General features: G+C 34.7%; 1 protein-coding gene across 1 annotated transcript in view; it reads right to left on the reverse strand.

Annotated features, from left to right (window-relative positions):
* LOC144438662 (gem-associated protein 5-like) overlaps positions 1 to 21,648 on the reverse strand; it is a 183,025-nt gene that overhangs the window by 67,468 nt on the left and 93,909 nt on the right. Inside the window, exons 12-13 of the mRNA XM_078127810.1 lie at positions 15,351 to 15,490; positions 13,296 to 13,467 (exon numbers count right to left, since the gene is read on the reverse strand). Coding sequence (XP_077983936.1) covers positions 13,296 to 13,467; positions 15,351 to 15,490 — 312 coding nt within the window. The remainder of the gene's footprint in view (positions 1 to 13,295; positions 13,468 to 15,350; positions 15,491 to 21,648) is intronic.

Here is a 21,648-nt window from a genome sequence, read left to right on the forward strand (position 1 = left end):
TTAAGTACGATCTGTTAGGTGTGTTGAATGTAAAGGTACAATATATTAAGTACTATCTGTTAGGTGTTGAATGTGAAGGTACAAGATATCAAGTACTATCTGTTAGGTGTGTTGAATGTAAAGGTACAATATATTAAGTACTATCTGTTAGGTGTTGAATGTAAAGGTACAAGATATTAAGTAGTATCTGTTAGGTGTTGAATGTAAAGGTACTATATATTAAGTAGTATTTGTTAGGTGTGTTGAATGTAAAGGTACAAGATATTAAGTAGTATCTGTCAGGTGTTGAATGTAAAGGTACAAGATATTAAGTAGTATCTGTTAGGTGTTGAATGTAAAGGTACTATATATTAAGTAGTATTTGTTAGGTGTGTTGAATGTAAAGGTACAAGATATTAAGTAGTATCTGTTAGGTGTTGAATGTAAAGGTACAAGATATTAAGTAGTATCTGTTAGGTGTTGAATGTAAAGGTACTATATATTAAGTAGTATTTGTTAGGTGTGTTGAATGTAAAGGTACAAGATATTAAGTACTATCTGTCAGGTGTTGAATGTAAAGGTACAAGATATTAAGTAGTATCTGTTAGGTGTGTTGAATGTAAAGGTACAAGATATTAAGTACTGTCTGTTAGGTGTGTTGAATGTAAAGGTACAATATATTAAGTACTATCTGTTAGGTGTTGAATGTAAAGGTACAATATATTAAGTACTATCTGTTAGGTGTTGAATATTAAGTACTATATATTAAGTACTATCTGTTAGGTGTTGAATGTAAAGGTACAAGATATTAAGTAGTATCTGTTAGGTGTGTTGAATGTAAAGGTACAAGATGTTAAGTACTATCTGTTAGGTGTTGAATGTGAAGGTACAAGATGTTAAGTAGTATCTGTTAGGTGTTGAATGTAAAGGTACAAGATATTAAGTACTATCTGGTAGGTGTTGAATGTAAAGGTACAAGATATTAAGTAGTATCTGTTAGGTGTTGAATGTAAAGGTACAAGATATTAAGTACTATCTGGTAGGTGTTGAATGTAAAGGTACAAGATATTAAGTACTATCTGGTAGGTGTTGAATGTAAAGGTACAATATATTAAGTAGTATCTGTTAGGTGTTGAATGTAAAGGTACAAGATATTAAGTACTATCTGTTAGGTGTGTTGAATGTAAAGGTACAATATATTAAGTACTATCTGTTAGGTGTTGAATGTAAAGGTATAAGATATTAAGTAGTATCTGTTAGGTGTGTTGAATGTAAAGGTACACGATATTAAGTACTATCTGTTAGGTGTTGAATGTAAAGGTACAAGATATTAAGTACTATCTGTTGGGTGTGTTGAATGTAAAGGTACAAGATGTTAAGTACTATCTGTTAGGTGTTGAATGTAAAGGTACAAGATATTAAGTACTATCTGTTAGGTGTTGAATATTAAGTACTATATATAAAGTACTATCTGTTAGGTGTTGAATGTAAAGGTACAAGATATTAAGTACTATCTGTTAGGTGTGTTGAATGTAAAGGTACAATATATTAAGTACTATCTGTTAGGTGTTGAATGTAAAGCTACTAGATAGTACATACTATCTGTTAGGTGTTGAATGTAAAGGTACAAGATATTAAGTAGTATCTGTCACGTGTGTTGAATGTAAAGGTACAAGATATTCAGTACTATCTGTCAGGTGTTGAATGTAAAGGTACGAGATATTAAGTACTATCTGTCAGGTGTGTTGAATGTAAAGGTACAAGATATTAAGTACTATCTGTTAGGTGTTGAATGTAAAGGTACAAGATGTTAAGTAGTATCTGTCACGTGTGTTGAATGTAAAGGTACAAGATATTAAGTACTATCTGTTAGGTGTTGAATGTAAAGGTACGAGATATTAAGTACTATCTGTCAGGTGTGTTGAATGTAAAGGTACAAGATATTAAGTACTATCTGTTAGGTGTTGAATGTAAAGGTACAAGATGTTAAGTAGTATCTGTCACGTGTGTTGAATGTAAAGGTACAAGATATTAAGTACTATCTGTTAGGTGTTGAATGTAAAGGTACGAGATGTTAAGTACTATCTGTCAGGTGTTGAATGTAAAGGTACGAGATATTAAGTACTATCTGTTAGGTGTTGAATGTAAAGGTACAAGATATTAAGTACTATCTGTTAGGTGTTGAATGTAAAGGTACAAGATATTAAGTACTATCTGTCAGGTGTTGAATGTAAAGGTACGAGATATTAAGTAGTATCTGTCAGGTGTGTTGAATGTAAAGGTACAAGATATCAAGTACTATCTGTTAGGTGTTGAATGTAAAGGTACAAGATATTAAGTACTATCTGTTAGGTGTTGAATGTAAAGGTACAATATATTAAGTACTATCTGTTAGGTGTTGAATGTAAAGGTACAAGATATTAAGTACTATCTGTTAGGTGTTGAATGTAAAGGTACAATATATTAAGTACTATCTGTTAGGTGTGTTGAATGTAAAGGTACAAGATGTTAAGTACTATCTGTTAGGTGTTGAATGTGAAGGTACAAGATGTTAAGTAGTATCTGTCAGGTGTGTTGAATGTAAAGGTACAAGATATTAAGTACTATCTGGTAGGTGTTGAATGTAAAGGTACAAGATATTAAGTAGTATCTGTTAGGTGTTGAATGTAAAGGTACAAGATATTAAGTACTATCTGGTAGGTGTTGAATGTAAAGGTACAAGATATTAAGTACTATCTGGTAGGTGTTGAATGTAAAGGTACAATATATTAAGTAGTATCTGTTAGGTGTTGAATGTAAAGGTACAAGATATTAGTTAGTATCTGTTAGGTGTGTTGAATGTAAAGGTACAATATATTAAGTACTATCTGTTAGGTGTTGAATGTAAAGGTACAAGATATTAAGTAGTATCTGTTAGGTGTGTTGAATGTAAAGGTACAAGATATTAAGTACTATCTGTTAGGTGTTGAATGTAAAGGTACAAGATATTAAGTACTATCTGTTAGGTGTGTTGAATGTAAAGGTACAAGATGTTAAGTACTATCTGTTAGGTGTTGAATGTAAAGGTACAAGATATTAAGTACTATCTGTTAGGTGTTGAATATTAAGTACTATATATAAAGTACTATCTGTTAGGTGTTGAATGTAAAGGTACAAGATATTAAGTACTATCTGTTAGGTGTGTTGAATGTAAAGGTACAATATATTAAGTACTATCTGTTAGGTGTTGAATGTAAAGCTACTAGATAGTACATACTATCTGTTAGGTGTTGAATGTAAAGGTACAAGATATTAAGTACTATCTGTTAGGTGTTGAATGTAAAGGTACAAGATATTAAGTAGTATCTGTCACGTGTGTTGAATGTAAAGGTACAAGATATTAAGTACTATCTGTCAGGTGTTGAATGTAAAGGTACGAGATATTAAGTACTATCTGTCAGGTGTGTTGAATGTAAAGGTACAAGATATTAAGTACTATCTGTTAGGTGTTGAATGTAAAGGTACAAGATGTTAAGTAGTATCTGTCACGTGTGTTGAATGTAAAGGTACAAGATATTAAGTACTATCTGTTAGGTGTTGAATGTAAAGGTACGAGATATTAAGTACTATCTGTCAGGTGTGTTGAATGTAAAGGTACAAGATATTAAGTACTATCTGTTAGGTGTTGAATGTAAAGGTACAAGATGTTAAGTAGTATCTGTCACGTGTGTTGAATGTAAAGGTACAAGATATTAAGTACTATCTGTTAGGTGTTGAATGTAAAGGTACGAGATATTAAGTACTATCTGTCAGGTGTTGAATGTAAAGGTACGAGATATTAAGTAGTATCTGTCAGGTGTGTTGAATGTAAAGGTACAAGATATTAAGTACTATCTGTTTGGTGTTGAATGTAAAGGTACAAGATATTAAGTACTATCTGTTAGGTGTTGAATGTAAAGGTACAAGATATTAAGTACTATCTGTTTGGTGTTGAATGTAAAGGTACAATATATTAAGTACTATCTGTTAGGTGTTGAATGTGAAGGTACAAGATGTTAAGTAGTATCTGTTAGGTGTGTTGAATGTGAAGGTACAAGATGTTAAGTAGTATCTGTTAGGTGTGTTGAATGTGAAGGTACAAGATGTTAAGTACTATCTGTTAGGTGTTGAATGTGAAGGTACAAGATGTTAAGTAGTATCTGTCACGTGTGTTGAATGTAAAGGTACAATATATTAAGTACTATCTGTTAGGTGTTGAATGTGAAGGTACAAGATGTTAAGTACTATCTGTTAGGTGTTGAATGTGAAGGTACAAGATGTTAAGTAGTATCTGTCAGGTGTGTTGAATGTAAAGGTACAAGATATTAAGTACTATCTGTTTGGTGTTGAATGTAAAGGTACAAGATATTAAGTACTATCTGTTAGGTGTTGAATGTAAAGGTACAAGATGTTAAGTAGTATCTGTCACGTGTGTTGAATGTAAAGGTACAAGATATTAAGTACTATCTGTTAGGTGTTGAATGAAAAGGTACGAGATATTAAGTACTATCTGTCAGGTGTGTTGAATGTAAAGGTACAAGATATTAAGGACTATCTGTTAGGTGTGTTGAATGTAAAGGTACAAGATATTAAGTACTATCTGTTTGGTGTTGAATGTAAAGGTACAATATATTAATTACTATCTGTTAGGTGTTGAATGTGAAGGTACAAGATGTTAAGTAGTATCTGTCAGGTGTGTTGAATGTAAAGGTACAATATATTAAGTACTATCTGTTAGGTGTTGAATGTGAAGGTACAAGATATCAAGTACTATCTGTTAGGTGTTGAATGTAAAGGTACAAGATATTAAGTACTATCTGTTAGGTGTTGAATGTAAAGGTACAAGATATTAAGTACTATCTGTTTGGTGTTGAATGTAAAGGTACAATATATTAAGTACTATCTGTTAGGTGTTGAATGTGAAGGTACAAGATGTTAAGTACTATCTGTTAGGTGTTGAATGTGAAGGTACAAGATGTTAAGTAGTATCTGTCAGGTGTGTTGAATGTAAAGGTACAAGATATTAAGTACTATCTGTTTGGTGTTGAATGTAATGGTACAAGATATTAAGTACTATCTGTTTGGTGTTGAATGTAAAGGTACAAGATATTAAGTACTATCTGTTAGGTGTTGAATGTAAAGGTACAAGATGTTAAGTAGTATCTGTCACGTGTGTTGAATGTAAAGGTACAAGATATTAAGTACTATCTGTTAGGTGTTGAATGAAAAGGTACGAGATATTAAGTACTATCTGTCAGGTGTGTTGAATGTAAAGGTACAAGATATTAAGGACTATCTGTTAGGTGTGTTGAATGTAAAGGTACAAGATATTAAGTACTATCTGTTTGGTGTTGAATGTAAAGGTACAATATATTAAGTACTATCTGTTAGGTGTTGAATGTGAAGGTACAAGATGTTAAGTACTATCTGTTAGGTGTTGAATGTGAAGGTACAAGATGTTAAGTAGTATCTGTCAGGTGTGTTGAATGTAAAGGTACAAGATATTAAGTACTATCTGGTAGGTGTTGAATGTAAAGGTACAAGATATTAAGTAGTATCTGTTAGGTGTTGAATGTAAAGGTACAAGATATTAAGTACTATCTGGTAGGTGTTGAATGTAAAGGTACAAGATATTAAGTACTATCTGGTAGGTGTTGAATGTAAAGGTACAATATATTAAGTAGTATCTGTTAGGTGTTGAATGTAAAGGTACAAGATATTAGTTAGTATCTGTTAGGTGTGTTGAATGTAAAGGTACAATATATTAAGTACTATCTGTTAGGTGTTGAATGTAAAGGTACAAGATATTAAGTAGTATCTGTTAGGTGTGTTGAATGTAAAGGTACAAGATATTAAGTACTATCTGTTAGGTGTTGAATGTAAAGGTACAAGATATTAAGTACTATCTGTTAGGTGTGTTGAATGTAAAGGTACAAGATGTTAAGTACTATCTGTTAGGTGTTGAATGTAAAGGTACAAGATATTAAGTACTATCTGTTAGGTGTTGAATATTAAGTACTATATATAAAGTACTATCTGTTAGGTGTTGAATGTAAAGGTACAAGATATTAAGTACTATCTGTTAGGTGTGTTGAATGTAAAGGTACAATATATTAAGTACTATCTGTTAGGTGTTGAATGTAAAGCTACTAGATAGTACATACTATCTGTTAGGTGTTGAATGTAAAGGTACAAGATATTAAGTACTATCTGTTAGGTGTTGAATGTAAAGGTACAAGATATTAAGTAGTATCTGTCACGTGTGTTGAATGTAAAGGTACAAGATATTAAGTACTATCTGTCAGGTGTTGAATGTAAAGGTACGAGATATTAAGTACTATCTGTCAGGTGTGTTGAATGTAAAGGTACAAGATATTAAGTACTATCTGTTAGGTGTTGAATGTAAAGGTACAAGATGTTAAGTAGTATCTGTCACGTGTGTTGAATGTAAAGGTACAAGATATTAAGTACTATCTGTTAGGTGTTGAATGTAAAGGTACGAGATATTAAGTACTATCTGTCAGGTGTGTTGAATGTAAAGGTACAAGATATTAAGTACTATCTGTTAGGTGTTGAATGTAAAGGTACAAGATGTTAAGTAGTATCTGTCACGTGTGTTGAATGTAAAGGTACAAGATATTAAGTACTATCTGTTAGGTGTTGAATGTAAAGGTACGAGATATTAAGTACTATCTGTCAGGTGTTGAATGTAAAGGTACGAGATATTAAGTAGTATCTGTCAGGTGTGTTGAATGTAAAGGTACAAGATATTAAGTACTATCTGTTTGGTGTTGAATGTAAAGGTACAAGATATTAAGTACTATCTGTTAGGTGTTGAATGTAAAGGTACAAGATATTAAGTACTATCTGTTTGGTGTTGAATGTAAAGGTACAATATATTAAGTACTATCTGTTAGGTGTTGAATGTGAAGGTACAAGATGTTAAGTAGTATCTGTTAGGTGTTGAATGTAAAGGTACAAGATATTAAGTACTATCTGTTTGGTGTTGAATGTGAAGGTACAAGATGTTAAGTAGTATCTGTTAGGTGTTGAATGTAAAGGTACAAGATATTAAGTACTATCTGGTAGGTGTTGAATGTAAAGGTACAAGATATTAAGTAGTATCTGTTAGGTGTTGAATGTAAAGGTACAAGATATTAAGTACTATCTGGTAGGTGTTGAATGTAAAGGTACAAGATATTAAGTACTATCTGGTAGGTGTTGAATGTAAAGGTACAAGATATTAAGTACTATCTGTTAGGTGTTGAATGTAAAGGTACAAGATATTAAGTACTATCTGTTTGGTGTTGAATGTAAAGGTACAATATATTAATTACTATCTGTTAGGTGTTGAATGTGAAGGTACAAGATGTTAAGTAGTATCTGTCAGGTGTGTTGAATGTAAAGGTACAATATATTAAGTACTATCTGTTAGGTGTTGAATGTGAAGGTACAAGATATCAAGTACTATCTGTTAGGTGTTGAATGTAAAGGTACAAGATATTAAGTACTATCTGTTAGGTGTTGAATGTAAAGGTACAAGATATTAAGTACTATCTGTTTGGTGTTGAATGTAAAGGTACAATATATTAAGTACTATCTGTTAGGTGTTGAATGTGAAGGTACAAGATGTTAAGTACTATCTGTTAGGTGTTGAATGTGAAGGTACAAGATGTTAAGTAGTATCTGTCAGGTGTGTTGAATGTAAAGGTACAAGATATTAAGTACTATCTGTTTGGTGTTGAATGTAATGGTACAAGATATTAAGTACTATCTGTTTGGTGTTGAATGTAAAGGTACAAGATATTAAGTACTATCTGTTAGGTGTTGAATGTAAAGGTACAAGATGTTAAGTAGTATCTGTCACGTGTGTTGAATGTAAAGGTACAAGATATTAAGTACTATCTGTTAGGTGTTGAATGAAAAGGTACGAGATATTAAGTACTATCTGTCAGGTGTGTTGAATGTAAAGGTACAAGATATTAAGGACTATCTGTTAGGTGTGTTGAATGTAAAGGTACAAGATATTAAGTACTATCTGTTTGGTGTTGAATGTAAAGGTACAAGATATTAAGTACTATCTGTTTGGTGTTGAATGTAAAGGTACAAGATATTAAGTATTATCTGTTAGGTGTTGAATGTAAAGGTACAAGATGTTAAGTAGTATCTGTCAGGTGTGTTGAATGTAAAGGTACAATATATTAAGTACTATCTGTTTGGTGTTGAATGTAAAGGTACAAGATATTAAGTACTATCTGTTAGGTGCTGAATGTAAAGGTACAAGATATTAAGTAGTATCTGTTAGGTGCTGAATGTAAAGGTACAAGATATTAAGTACTATCTGTTTGGTGTTGAATGTAAAGGTACAAGATATTAAGTAGTACCTGTTAGGTGTTGAATGTGAAGGTACAAGATATTAAGTACTATCTGTTAGGTGTTGAATGTAAAGGTACAAGATATTAAGTACTATCTGTTTGGTGTTGAATGTAAAGGTACAATATATTAAGTACTATCTGTTAGGTGTTGAATGTGAAGGTACAAGATGTTAAGTAGTATCTGTTAGGTGTTGAATGTAAAGGTACAAGATATTAAGTACTATCTGTTTGGTGTTGAATGTGAAGGTACAAGATGTTAAGTAGTATCTGTTAGGTGTTGAATGTAAAGGTACAAGATATTAAGTACTATCTGGTAGGTGTTGAATGTAAAGGTACAAGATATTAAGTAGTATCTGTTAGGTGTTGAATGTAAAGGTACAAGATATTAAGTACTATCTGGTAGGTGTTGAATGTAAAGGTACAAGATATTAAGTACTATCTGGTAGGTGTTGAATGTAAAGGTACAAGATATTAAGTACTATCTGTTAGGTGTTGAATGTAAAGGTACAAGATATTAAGTACTATCTGTTTGGTGTTGAATGTAAAGGTACAATATATTAAGTACTATCTGTTAGGTGTTGAATGTGAAGGTACAAGATGTTAAGTAGTATCTGTCAGGTGTGTTGAATGTAAAGGTACAATATATTAAGTACTATCTGTTAGGTGTTGAATGTGAAGGTACAAGATATCAAGTACTATCTGTTAGGTGTTGAATGTAAAGGTACAAGATATTAAGTACTATCTGTTAGGTGTTGTATGTAAAGGTACAAGATATTAAGTACTATCTGTTTGGTGTTGAATGTAAAGGTACAATATATTAAGTACTATCTGTTAGGTGTTGAATGTGAAGGTACAAGATGTTAAGTAGTATCTGTCAGGTGTGTTGAATGTAAAGGTACAAGATATTAAGTACTATCTGTTTGGTGTTGAATGTAAAGGTACAAGATATTAAGTACTATCTGTTTGGTGTTGAATGTAAAGGTACAAGATATTAAGTACTATCTGTTAGGTGTTGAATGTAAAGGTACAAGATGTTAAGTAGTATCTGTCACGTGTGTTGAATGTAAAGGTACAAGATATTAAGTACTATCTGTTAGGTGTTGAATGTAAAGGTACAAGATGTTAAGTACTATCTGTTAGGTGTTGAATGTGAAGGTACAAGATGTTAAGTAGTATCTGTCAGGTGTGTTGAATGTAAAGGTACAAGATATTAAGTACTATCTGTTTGGTGTTGAATGTAAAGGTACAAGATATTAAGTACTATCTGTTTGGTGTTGAATGTAAAGGTACAAGATATTAAGTACTATCTGTTAGGTGTTGAATGTAAAGGTACAAGATGTTAAGTAGTATCTGTCACGTGTGTTGAATGTAAAGGTACAAGATATTAAGTACTATCTGTTAGGTGTTGAATGAAAAGGTACGAGATATTAAGTACTATCTGTCAGGTGTGTTGAATGTAAAGGTACAAGATATTAAGTACTATCTGTTTGGTGTTGAATGTAAAGGTACAAGATATTAAGTACTATCTGTTTGGTGTTGAATGTAAAGGTACAAGATATTAAGTATTATCTGTTAGGTGTTGAATGTAAAGGTACAAGATGTTAAGTAGTATCTGTCAGGTGTGTTGAATGTAAAGGTACAATATATTAAGTACTATCTGTTTGGTGTTGAATGTAAAGGTACAAGATATTAAGTACTATCTGTTAGGTGCTGAATGTAAAGGTACAAGATATTAAGTAGTATCTGTTAGGTGCTGAATGTAAAGGTACAAGATATTAAGTACTATCTGTTTGGTGTTGAATGTAAAGGTACAAGATATTAAGTAGTACCTGTTAGGTGTTGAATGTGAAGGTACTAGATATTAAGTACTATCTGTTTGGTGTTGAATGTAAAGGTACAATATATTAAGTACTATCTGTTTGGTGTTGAATGTAAAGGTACGAGATATTAAGTACTATCTGCCAGGTGTTGAATGTAAAGGTACAAGATATTAAGTACTATCTGGTAGGTGTTGAATGTAAAGGTACAAGATATTAAGTACTATCTGTTAGGTGCTGAATGTAAAGGTACAAGATATTAAGTAGTATCTGTTAGGTGCTGAATGTAAAGGTACAAGATATTAAGTACTATCTGTTAGGTGTTGAATATTAAGTACTATCTGTTAGGTGTTGAATGTGAAGGTACTAGATATTAAGTACTATCTGTTAGGTGTTGAATGTAAAGGTACAAGATATTAAGTAGTATCTGTTAGGTGTTGAATGTAAAGGTACAAGATGTTAAGTACTATCTGTCAGGTGTTGAATGTAAAGGTACGAGATATAAAGTACTATCTGTCAGGTGTGTTGAATGTAAAGGTACAAGATATTAAGTACTATCTGTTAGGTGTTGAATGTAAAGGTACTAGATATTAAGTAGTATCTGTTAGGTGCTGAATGTAAAGGTACAAGATATTAAGTACTATCTGTTAGGTGTTGAATGTGAAGGTACAAGATATTAAGTACTATCTCTTAGGTGCTGAATGTAAAGGTACAAGATATTAAGTACTATCTGTTAGGTGTTGAATGTGAAGGTACTAGATATTAAGTACTATCTGTTTGGTGTTGAATGTAAAGGTACAAGATATTAAGTACTAACTGTTAGGTGTTGAATGTAAAGGTACAATATATTAAGTACTATCTGTTAGGTGTTGAATGTGAAGGTACAAGATGTTAAGTAGTATCTGTCAGGTGTGTTGAATGTAAAGGTACAAGATATTAAGTAGTATCTGTTAGGTGTTGAATGTAAAGGTACAAGATATTAAGTACTATCTGTTTGGTGTTGAATGTAAAGGTACAATATATTAAGTACTATCTGTTAGGTGTTGAATGTGAAGGTACAAGATATTAAGTACTATCTGTTAGGTGTTGAATGTAAAGGTACAATATATTAAGTACTATCTGTTAGGTGTTGAATGTAAAGGTACAAGATGTTAAGTAGTATCTGTTTGGTGTTGAATGTAAAGGTACAAGATATTAAGTACTATCTGTTAGGTGTTGAATGTGAAGGTACTAGATATTAAGTACTATCTGTTAGGTGCTGAATGTAAAGGTACAAGATATTAAGTACTATCTGTTAGGTGTTGAATGTGAAGGTACTAGATATTAAGTACTATCTGTTTGGTGTTGAATGTAAAGGTACAAGATATTAAGTACTAACTGTTAGGTGTTGAATGTAAAGGTACAAGATATTAAGTACTATCTGTTTGGTGTTGAATGTAAAGGTACAATATATTAAGTACTATCTGTTAGGTGTTGAATGTGAAGGTACAAGATGTTAAGTAGTATCTGTCAGGTGTGTTGAATGTAAAGGTACAAGATATTAAGTAGTATCTGTTAGGTGTTGAATGTAAAGGTACAAGATATTAAGTACTATCTGTTTGGTGTTGAATGTAAAGGTACAATATATTAAGTACTATCTGTTAGGTGTTGAATGTGAAGGTACAAGATATTAAGTACTATCTGTTAGGTGTTGAATGTAAAGGTACAATATATTAAGTACTATCTGTTAGGTGTTGAATGTAAAGGTACAAGATGTTAAGTAGTATCTGTTTGGTGTTGAATGTAAAGGTACAAGATATTAAGTACTATCTGTTAGGTGTGTTGAATGTAAAGGTACAAGATGTTAAGTACTATCTGTTAGGTGTGTTGAATGTAAAGGTACAAGATATTAAGTACTATCTGTTAGGTGTGTTGAATGTAAAGGTACAAGATATTAAGTACTATCTGTTTGGTGTTGAATGTAAAGGTACAAGATATTAAGTACTATCTGTTAGGTGTTGAATGTGAAGGTACAAGATATTAAGTACTATCTGTTTGGTGTTGAATGTAAAGGTACAATATATTAAGTACTATCTGTTAGGTGTTGAATGTAAAGGTACAAGATATTAAGTACTATCTGTTAGGTGTTGAATGTAAAGGTACAAGATATTAAGTACTATCTGTTAGGTGTTGAATGTAAAGGTACAAGATATTAAGTACTATCTGTTTGGTGTTGAATGTAAAGGTACAATATATTAAGTAGTATCTGTTAGGTGTTGAATGTGAAGGTACAAGATATCAAGTACTATCTGTTAGGTGTTGAATGTAAAGGTACAAGATATTAAGTACTATCTGTTTGGTGTTGAATGTAAAGGTACAAGATATTAAGTACTATCTGTTAGGTGTTGAATGTGAAGGTACAAGATGTTAAGTAGTATCTGTCAGGTGTGTTGAATGTAAAGGTACAATATATTAAGTACTATCTGTTAGGTGTTGAATGTGAAGGTACAAGATATCAAGTACTATCTGTTAGGTGTTGAATGTAAAGGTACAAGATATTAAGTACTATCTGTTAGGTGTTGAATGTAAAGGTACAAGATATTAAGTACTATCTGTTTGGTGTTGAATGTAAAGGTACAATATATTAAGTAGTATCTGTTAGGTGTTGAATGTAAAGGTACAAGATATTAAGTACTATCTGTCAGGTGTTGAATGTAAAGATAGGTGTTTTGAATGTAAAGGTACAAGATATTAAGTACTATCTGACAGGTGTGTTGAATGTAAAGGTACAAGATATTAAGTACTATCTGTTAGGTGTTGAATGTAAAGGTACAAGATATTAAGTACTATCTATGAGGTGTGTTGAATGTAAAGGTACAAGATATTAAGTACTATCTGTTAGGTGTTGAATGTAAAGGTACAAGATATTAGGTAGTATCTGTTAGGTGTTGAATGTAAAGGTACAAGATATTAAGTACTATCTGTTAGGTGTTGAATGTAAAGGTACAAGATATTAAGTACTATCTGTTAGGTGTTGAATGTGAAGGTACAAGATATTAGGTACTATAAAGTGACTATAATAAAGAATACAGAATAGACCGTGATGAGTTTTTCGAAGAATTCTTACTTTTTGGTGGTTTGACATGTTCTTGCTGGGAAACTCTCCATCGCTGTAGAGTGAAGTCTTCGCCACCACTGTAGACAGAGTCTGAGTCTGTAGCACTCCATACAATACTAAACAATCTACCATGGTGACCACGATAATTGGCCACTGGCTGGCCTCTCACGACATCCCATACCTGAATTAATGTATGACAAGTTATATAAATACAAGAATCATGACCCAGACAAAGTTATTCCACTTTGTGGCATACTAATCTGTAACATTCATAAGAGGTATAAAATAACACAAAGACAGTTTCAATATGCCTCAATAAGCCTTCTTCCAGTTACCAAAGTTCTTCCAGTTACCAAACAGGTAAGCATTGCAAGAGGGCACCTAACAGGTAAGTATAGCAAGAGGGCATCCCAGATTTGTCAAAGTGAAGGCTAAAATTTTCATCATGGCCCAGCTCATGATTGGCAACACAAGAAACACTGTATAACCTGGAGCAGTTACAACATGACCATTGCAGTAGTGGATAGAGGGGAAAAGAAAGAATACCACTGAAAATGAGTGAAAACTTCATGTCTGCTGTCTTTATGCTACAGTACTATTCAGGCCCCATCCCCCAAAACGACCATGAAACAGCATTCCTTGTGGCAATATGCTAGCAATACTATTCCGGCCCTCACATCCATCCCCAAAAATGGCCAAAAAACAGCATTCCTTGTGGTAATATGCTAGCAATACTATTCCGGCCCTCACATCCATCCCCCAAAACGGCCAGCAAACAGCATTCCTTGTGACAATATGCTAGCAATACTATTCCGGCCCTCACATCCATCCCCCAAAGTGGCCAAAAAACAGCATTCCTTGTGGCAATATGCTAGCAATACTATTCCGGCCCTCACATCCATCCCCCAAAACGGCCAGCAAACAGCATTCCTTGTGGCAATATGCTAGCAATACTATTCCGGCCCTCACATCCATCCCCCAAAACGGCCAGCAAACAGCATTCCTTGTGGCAATATGCTAGCAATACTATTCCGGCCCTCACATCCATCCCCCAAAACGGCCAGCAAACAGCATTTCTTGTGACAATATGCTAGCAATACTATTCCGGCCCTCACATCCATCCCCCAAAACGGCCAGCAAACAGCATTTCTTGTGACAATATGCTAGCAATACTATTCCGGCCCTCACATCCATCCCCCAAAATGGCCATAAAACAGCATTCCTTGTGACAATATGCTAGCAATACTATTCCGGCCCTCACATCCATCCCCCAAAATGGCCAAAAAACAGCATTCCTTGTGGTAATATGCTAGCAATACTATTCCGGCCCTCACATCCATCCCCCAAAACGGCCAGCAAACAGCATTCCTTGTGGCAATATGCTAGCAATACTATTCCGGCCCTCACATCCATCCCCCAAAACGGCCAGCAAACAGCATTTCTTGTGACAATATGCTAGCAATACTATTCCGGCCCTCACATCCATCCCCCAAAACGGCCAGCAAACAGCATTTCTTGTGACAATATGTTAGCAATGCTATTCCAGCCCTCACATCCATCCCCCCAAATGGCCATAAAACAGCATTCCTTGTGGCAATATGCTAGCAATACTATTCCGGCCCTCACATCCAACCCCCAAAACGGCCAGCAAACAGCATTTCTTGTGACAATATGCTAGCAATACTATTCCGGCCCTCACATCCATCCCCCAAAATGGCCATAAAACAGCATTCCTTGTGACAATATGCTAGCAATACTATTCCGGCCCTCAATAAATAAATTACTTACTTTGTACTGGGTTTCATTATTATTTACACTACATCCATTGACAATAAATTACTTACTTTGTACTGGGTTTCATTATTATTTACACTACATCCATTGACAATAAATTACTTACTTTGTACTGGGTTTCATTATTATTTACACTACATCCATTGACAATAAATTACTTACTTTGTACTGGGTTTCATTATTATTTACACTACATCCATTGACAATAAATTACTTACTTTGTACTGGGTGTTATTATTATTTTCAAAGTTATCAGGTCAAGGCTTTTACCTGTGCTGTGCCATCATAGGAGACTGATGCCAGCTTCTTTTCACCATGGGGACTCCATGACAACCCAGTTACTCTCTGTATATGTCCATTTAGGGTAGAGTAGCTTGTTGTAATTGGTGTTTTCACTGGCATCTTTGTACCTGAAAAACAATGTTACACATTATACATCTACATATTATATGGGTCTTTATAAATCTACCACATTTGACCTTAACCTAGTATGTGGGTCCTAATAAATCTATAGGTCTGTGCTAGGTAGTTGAGATTTAAAGGGTTGTAGCACTATAGGTCTGTGCTAGGTAGTTGAGATTTAAAGGGTTGTAACTCTATAGGTCTGTGCTAGGTAGTTGAGATTTAAAGGGTTGTATCACTATAGGTCTGTGCTGGGGAGTTGAGATTTAAAGGGTTGTAAATCTATAGGTCTGTGCTAGGTAGTTGAGATTTAAAGGGTTGTAGCACTATAGGTCTGTGCTAGGTAGTTGAGATTTAAAGGGTTGTAGCACTATAGGTCTGTGCTGGGGAGTTGAGATTTAAAGGGTTGTAGCACTATAGGTCTGTGCTAGGTAGTTGAGATTTAAAGGGTTGTAGCACTATAGGTATGTGCTAGGTAGTTCAGATTTAAAGGGTTGTAACTCTATAGGTCTGTGCTAGGTAGTTGTGCTAGGTCTGTGCTAGCTAGGTTGTAACTCTATAGGTCTATGCTAGGGAGATGAGATTTAAAGGGTTGTAACTCTATAGGTCTGTGCTAGGGAGTTCAGATTTAAAGGGTTGTAACTCTATAGGTCTGTGCTAGGGAGTTCAGATTTAAAGGGTTGTAACTCTATAGGTCTGTGCTAGGTAGTTGAGATTTAAAGGGTTGTAACTCTATAGGTCTGTGCTAGGTACTTGAGATTTAAAGTGTTATAACTCTATAGGTCTGTGCTAGGTAGTTGAGATTTAAAGGGTTGTAGCACTATAGGACTGTGCTGGGGAGTTGAGATTTAAAGGGTTGTAACTCTATAGGTCTGTGCTAGGTACTTGAGATTTAAAGGGTTGTAGCACTATAGGTCTGTGCTAGGTAGTTGAGATTTAAATGGTTGTAACTCTATAGGTCTGTGCTAGGTAGTTGAGATTTAAAGGGTTATAACTCTATAGGTCTGTGCTAGGTAGTTGAGATTTAAAGGGTTGTAACTCTATAGGTCTGTGCTAGGTAGTTGAGATTTAAAGGGTTGTAACTCTATAGGTATGTGCTAGGTAGTTGAGATTTAAAGGGTTGTAGCACTATAGGTCTGTGCTAGGTACTTGAGATTTGAAGGGTTGTAACTCTATAGGTCTGTGCTAGGTAGTTGAGATATAAAGGGTTATAACTCTATAGGTCTGTGCTAGGTAGTTGAGATTTAAAGGGTTATAACTCTATAGGTCTGTGCTAGGTAGTTGAGATTTAAAGGGTTGTAACTCTATAGGTCTGTGCTAGGTAGTTGAGATTTAAAGGGTTGTAGCACTATGGGTATGTGCTAGGTAGTTGAGATTTAAAGGGTTGTAGCACTATAGGTATGTGCTAGGTAGTTGAGATTTAAAGGGTTGTAGCACTATAGGTATGTGCTAGGTAGTTGAGATTTAAAGGGTTGTAGCACTATAGGTCTGTGCTTGGTAGTTGAGATTTGAAGGGTTGTAACACTATAGGTATGTGCTAGGTAGTTGAGATTTAAAGGGTTGTAACTCTATAGGTCTGTGCTAGGTAGTTGAGATTTAAAGGGTTGTAGCACTATAGGTATGTGCTAGGTAGTTGAGATTTAAAGGGTTGTAACTCTATAGGTCTGTGCTAGGTAGTTGAGATTTAAAGGGTTGTAGCACTATAGGTATGTGCTAGGTACTTGAGATTTAAAGGGTTGTAACTCTATAGGTCTGTGCTAGGTAGTTGTAACTCTATAGGTCTATGCTAGGGAGTTGAGATTTAAAGGGTTGTAACTCTATAGGTCTGTGCTAAGGAGTTGAGATTTAAAGGGTTGTAACTATAGGTCTGTGCTAGGTACTTGAGATTTAAAGGGTTATAACTCTATAGGTCTGTGCTCGGTAGTTGAGATTTGAAGGGTTGTAACTGTATAGGTCTGTGCTAGGTAGTTGAGATTTGAAGGGTTGTAACCATATAGGTCTGTGCTAGGTACTTGAGATTTAAAGTGTTATAACTCTATAGGTCTGTGCTAGGTAGTTGAGATTTAAAGGGTTGTAGCACTATAGGTCTGTGCTGGGGAGTTGAGATTTAAAGGGTTATAACTCTATAGGTCTGTGCCAAGTAGTTGAGATTTAAAGGGTTGTAGCGCTATAGGTCTGTGCTGGGGAGTTGAGATTTAAAGGGTTGTAACTCTATAGGTCTGTGCTAGGTACTTGAGATTTAAAGGGTTGTAGCACTATAGGTCTGTGCTAGGTAGTTGAGATTTAAATGGTTGTAACTCTATAAGTCTGTGCTAGGTAGTTGAGATTTAAAGGGTTGTAACTCTATAGGTCTGTGCTAGGTACTTGAGATTTAAAGTGTTATAACTCTATAGGTCTGTGCTAGGTAGTTGAGATTTAAAGGGTTGTAGCACTATAGGACTGTGCTGGGGAGTTGAGATTTAAAGGGTTGTAACTCTATAGGTCTGTGCTAGGTACTTGAGATTTAAAGGGTTGTAGCACTATAGGTCTGTGCTAGGTAGTTGAGATTTAAATGGTTGTAACTCTATAGGTCTGTGCTAGGTAGTTGAGATTTAAAGGGTTATAACTCTATAGGTCTGTGCTAGGTAGTTGAGATTTAAAGGGTTGTAACTCTATAGGTATGTGCTAGGTAGTTGAGATTTAAAGGGTTGTAGCACTATAGGTCTGTGCTAGGTACTTGAGATTTGAAGGGTTGTAACTCTATAGGTCTGTGCTAGGTAGTTGAGATATAAAGGGTTGTAACTCTATAGGTCTGTGCTAGGTAGTTGAGATTTAAAGGGTTATAACTCTATAGGTCTGTGCTAGGTAGTTGAGATTTAAAGGGTTGTAACTCTATAGGTCTGTGCTAGGTAGTTGAGATTTAAAGGGTTGTAGCACTATAGGTATGTGCTAGGTAGTTGAGATTTAAAGGGTTGTAGCACTATAGGTATGTGCTAGGTACTTGAGATTTAAAGGGTTGTAGCACTATAGGTATGTGCTAGGTAGTTGAGATTTAAAGGGTTGTAGCACTATAGGTCTGTGCTTGGTAGTTGAGATTTGAAGGGTTGTAACACTATAGGTATGTGCTAGGTAGTTGAGATTTAAAGGGTTGTAACTCTATAGGTCTGTGCTAGGTAGTTGAGATTTAAAGGGTTGTAGCACTATAGGTATGTGCTAGGTAGTTGAGATTTAAAGGGTTGTAACTCTATAGGTCTGTGCTAGGTAGTTGAGATTTAAAGGGTTGTAGCACTATAGGTATGTGCTAGGTACTTGAGATTTAAAGGGTTGTAACTCTATAGGTCTGTGCTAGGTAGTTGTAACTCTATAGGTCTATGCTAGGGAGTTGAGATTTAAAGGGTTGTAACTCTATAGGTCTGTGCTAAGGAGTTGAGATTTAAAGGGTTGTAACTATAGGTCTGTGCTAGGTACTTGAGATTTAAAGGGTTATAACTCTATAGGTCTGTGCTCGGTAGTTGAGATTTGAAGGGTTGTAACTGTATAGGTCTGTGCTAGGTAGTTGAGATTTAAAGGGTTGTAACTCTATAGGTCTGTGCTAGGTACTTGAGATTTAAAGGGTTGTAACTCTATAGGTCTGTGTTAGATAGTTGAGATTTGAAGGGTTGTAACTCTATAGGTCTGTGCTAGGTAGTTGAGATTTGAAGGGTTGTAACCATATAGGTCTGTGTTAGATAGTTGAGATTTGAAGGGTTGTAACTCTATAGGTCTGTGCTAGGTAGTTGAGATTTGAAGGGTTGTAACCATATAGGTCTGTGCTAGGTACTTGAGATTTAAAGTGTTATAACTCTATAGGTCTGTGCTAGGTAGTTGAGATTTAAAGGGTTGTAGCACTATAGGTCTGTGCTGGGGAGTTGAGATTTAAAGGGTTATAACTCTATAGGTCTGTGCCAAGTAGTTGAGATTTAAAGGGTTGTAGCGCTATAGGTCTGTGCTGGGGAGTTGAGATTTAAAGGGTTGTAACTCTATAGGTCTGTGCTAGGTACTTGAGATTTAAAGGGTTGTAGCACTATAGGTCTGTGCTAGGTAGTTGAGATTTAAATGGTTGTAACTCTATAAGTCTGTGCTAGGTAGTTGAGATTTAAAGGGTTGTAGCACTATAGGTCTGTGCTAGGTACTTGAGATTTAAAGGGTTGTAACTCTATAGGTCTGTGCTAGGTAGTTGAGATTTAAAGGGTTATAACTCTATAGGTCTGTGCTAGGTAGTTGAGATTTAAAGGGTTGTAACTCTATAGGTCTGTGATAGGTAGTTAAGATTTAAAGGGTTGTATCACTATAGGTATGTGCTAGGTAGTTGAGATTTAAAGGGTTGTAACTCTATAGGTCTGTGCTAGGTAGTTGTAACTCTATAGGTCTATGCTAGGGAGTTGAGATTTAAAGGGTTGTAACTCTATAGGTCTGTGCTAAGGAGTTGAGATTTAAAGGGTTGTAACTATAGGTCTGTGCTAGGTACTTGAGATTTAAAGGGTTATAACTCTATAGGTCTGTGCTAGGTAGTTGAGATTTGAAGGGTTGTAACTGTATAGGTCTGTGCTAGGTAGTTGAGATTTAAAGGGTTGTAACTCTATAGGTCTGTGCTAGGTACTTGAGATTTAAAGGGTTGTAACTCTATAGGTCTGTGTTAGATAGTTGAGATTTGAAGGGTTGTAACTCTATAGGTCTGTGTTAGATAGTTGAGATTTAAAGGGTTGTAGCACTATAGGTCTGTGTTAGGTAGTTGAGATTTAAAGGGTTGTAACTCTATAGGTCTGTGTTAGATAGTTGAGATTTAAAGGGTTGTAACTCTATAGGTCTGTGCTAGGTACTTGAGATTTAAAGGGTTGTAACCATATAGGTCTGTGTTAGATAGTTGAGATTTGAAGGGTTGTAACTCTATAGGTCTGTGCTAGGTAGTTCAGATTTGAAGGGTTGTAACCATATAGGTCTGTGCTAGGTACTTGAGATTTAAAGTGTTATAACTCTATAGGTCTGTGCTAGGTAGTTGAGATTTAAAGGGTTGTAGCACTATAGGTCTGTGATAGGTAGTTAAGATTTAAAGGGTTGTATCACTATAGGTATGTGCTAGGTAGTTGAGATTTAAAGGGTTGTAACTCTATAGGTCTGTGCTAGGTAGTTGTAACTCTATAGGTCTATGCTAGGGAGTTGAGATTTAAAGGGTTGTAACTCTATAGGTCTGTGCTAAGGAGTTGAGATTTAAAGGGTTGTAACTATAGGTCTGTGCTAGGTACTTGAGATTTAAAGGGTTATAACTCTATAGGTCTGTGCTAGGTAGTTGAGATTTGAAGGGTTGTAACTGTATAGGTCTGTGCTAGGTAGTTGAGATTTAAAGGGTTGTAACTCTATAGGTCTGTGCTAGGTACTTGAGATTTAAAGGGTTGTAACTCTATAGGTCTGTGTTAGATAGTTGAGATTTGAAGGGTTGTAACTCTATAGGTCTGTGCTAGGTAATTGAGATTTGAAGGGTTGTAACCATATAGGTCTGTGTTAGATAGTTGAGATTTGAAGGGTTGTAACTCTATAGGTCTGTGCTAGGTAGTTCAGATTTGAAGGGTTGTAACCATATAGGTCTGTGCTAGGTACTTGAGATTTAAAGTGTTATAACTCTATAGGTCTGTGCTAGGTAGTTGAGATTTAAAGGGTTGTAGCACTATAGGTCTGTGCTGGGGAGTTGAGATTTAAAGGGTTGTAACTCTATAGGTCTGTGCTAGGTACTTAAGATTTAAAGGGTTGTAGCACTATAGGTCTGTGCTAGGTAGTTGAGATTTAAATGGTTGTAACTCTATAGGTCTGTGCTAGGTAGTTAAGATTTAAAGGGTTATAACTCTATAGGTCTGTGCTAGATAGTTGAGATTTAAAGGGTTGTAGCACTATAGGTCTGTGTTAGATAGTTGAGATTTAAAGGGTTGTAACTCTATAGGTCTGTGTTAGATAGTTGAGATTTAAAGGGTTGTAGCACTATAGGTCTGTGTTAGGTAGTTGAGATTTAAAGGGTTGTAACTCTATAGGTCTGTGTTAGATAGTTGAGATTTAAAGGGTTGTAACTCTATAGGTCTGTGCTAGGTACTTGAGATTTAAAGGGTTGTAGCACTATAGGTCTGTGCTAGGTACTTGAGATTTAAAGGGTTGTAACTCT

The sequence above is a fragment of the Glandiceps talaboti genome, chromosome 8, assembly GCF_964340395.1.
Source record: "Glandiceps talaboti chromosome 8, keGlaTala1.1, whole genome shotgun sequence".
Lineage (NCBI taxonomy): Eukaryota > Metazoa > Hemichordata > Enteropneusta > Spengelidae > Glandiceps > Glandiceps talaboti.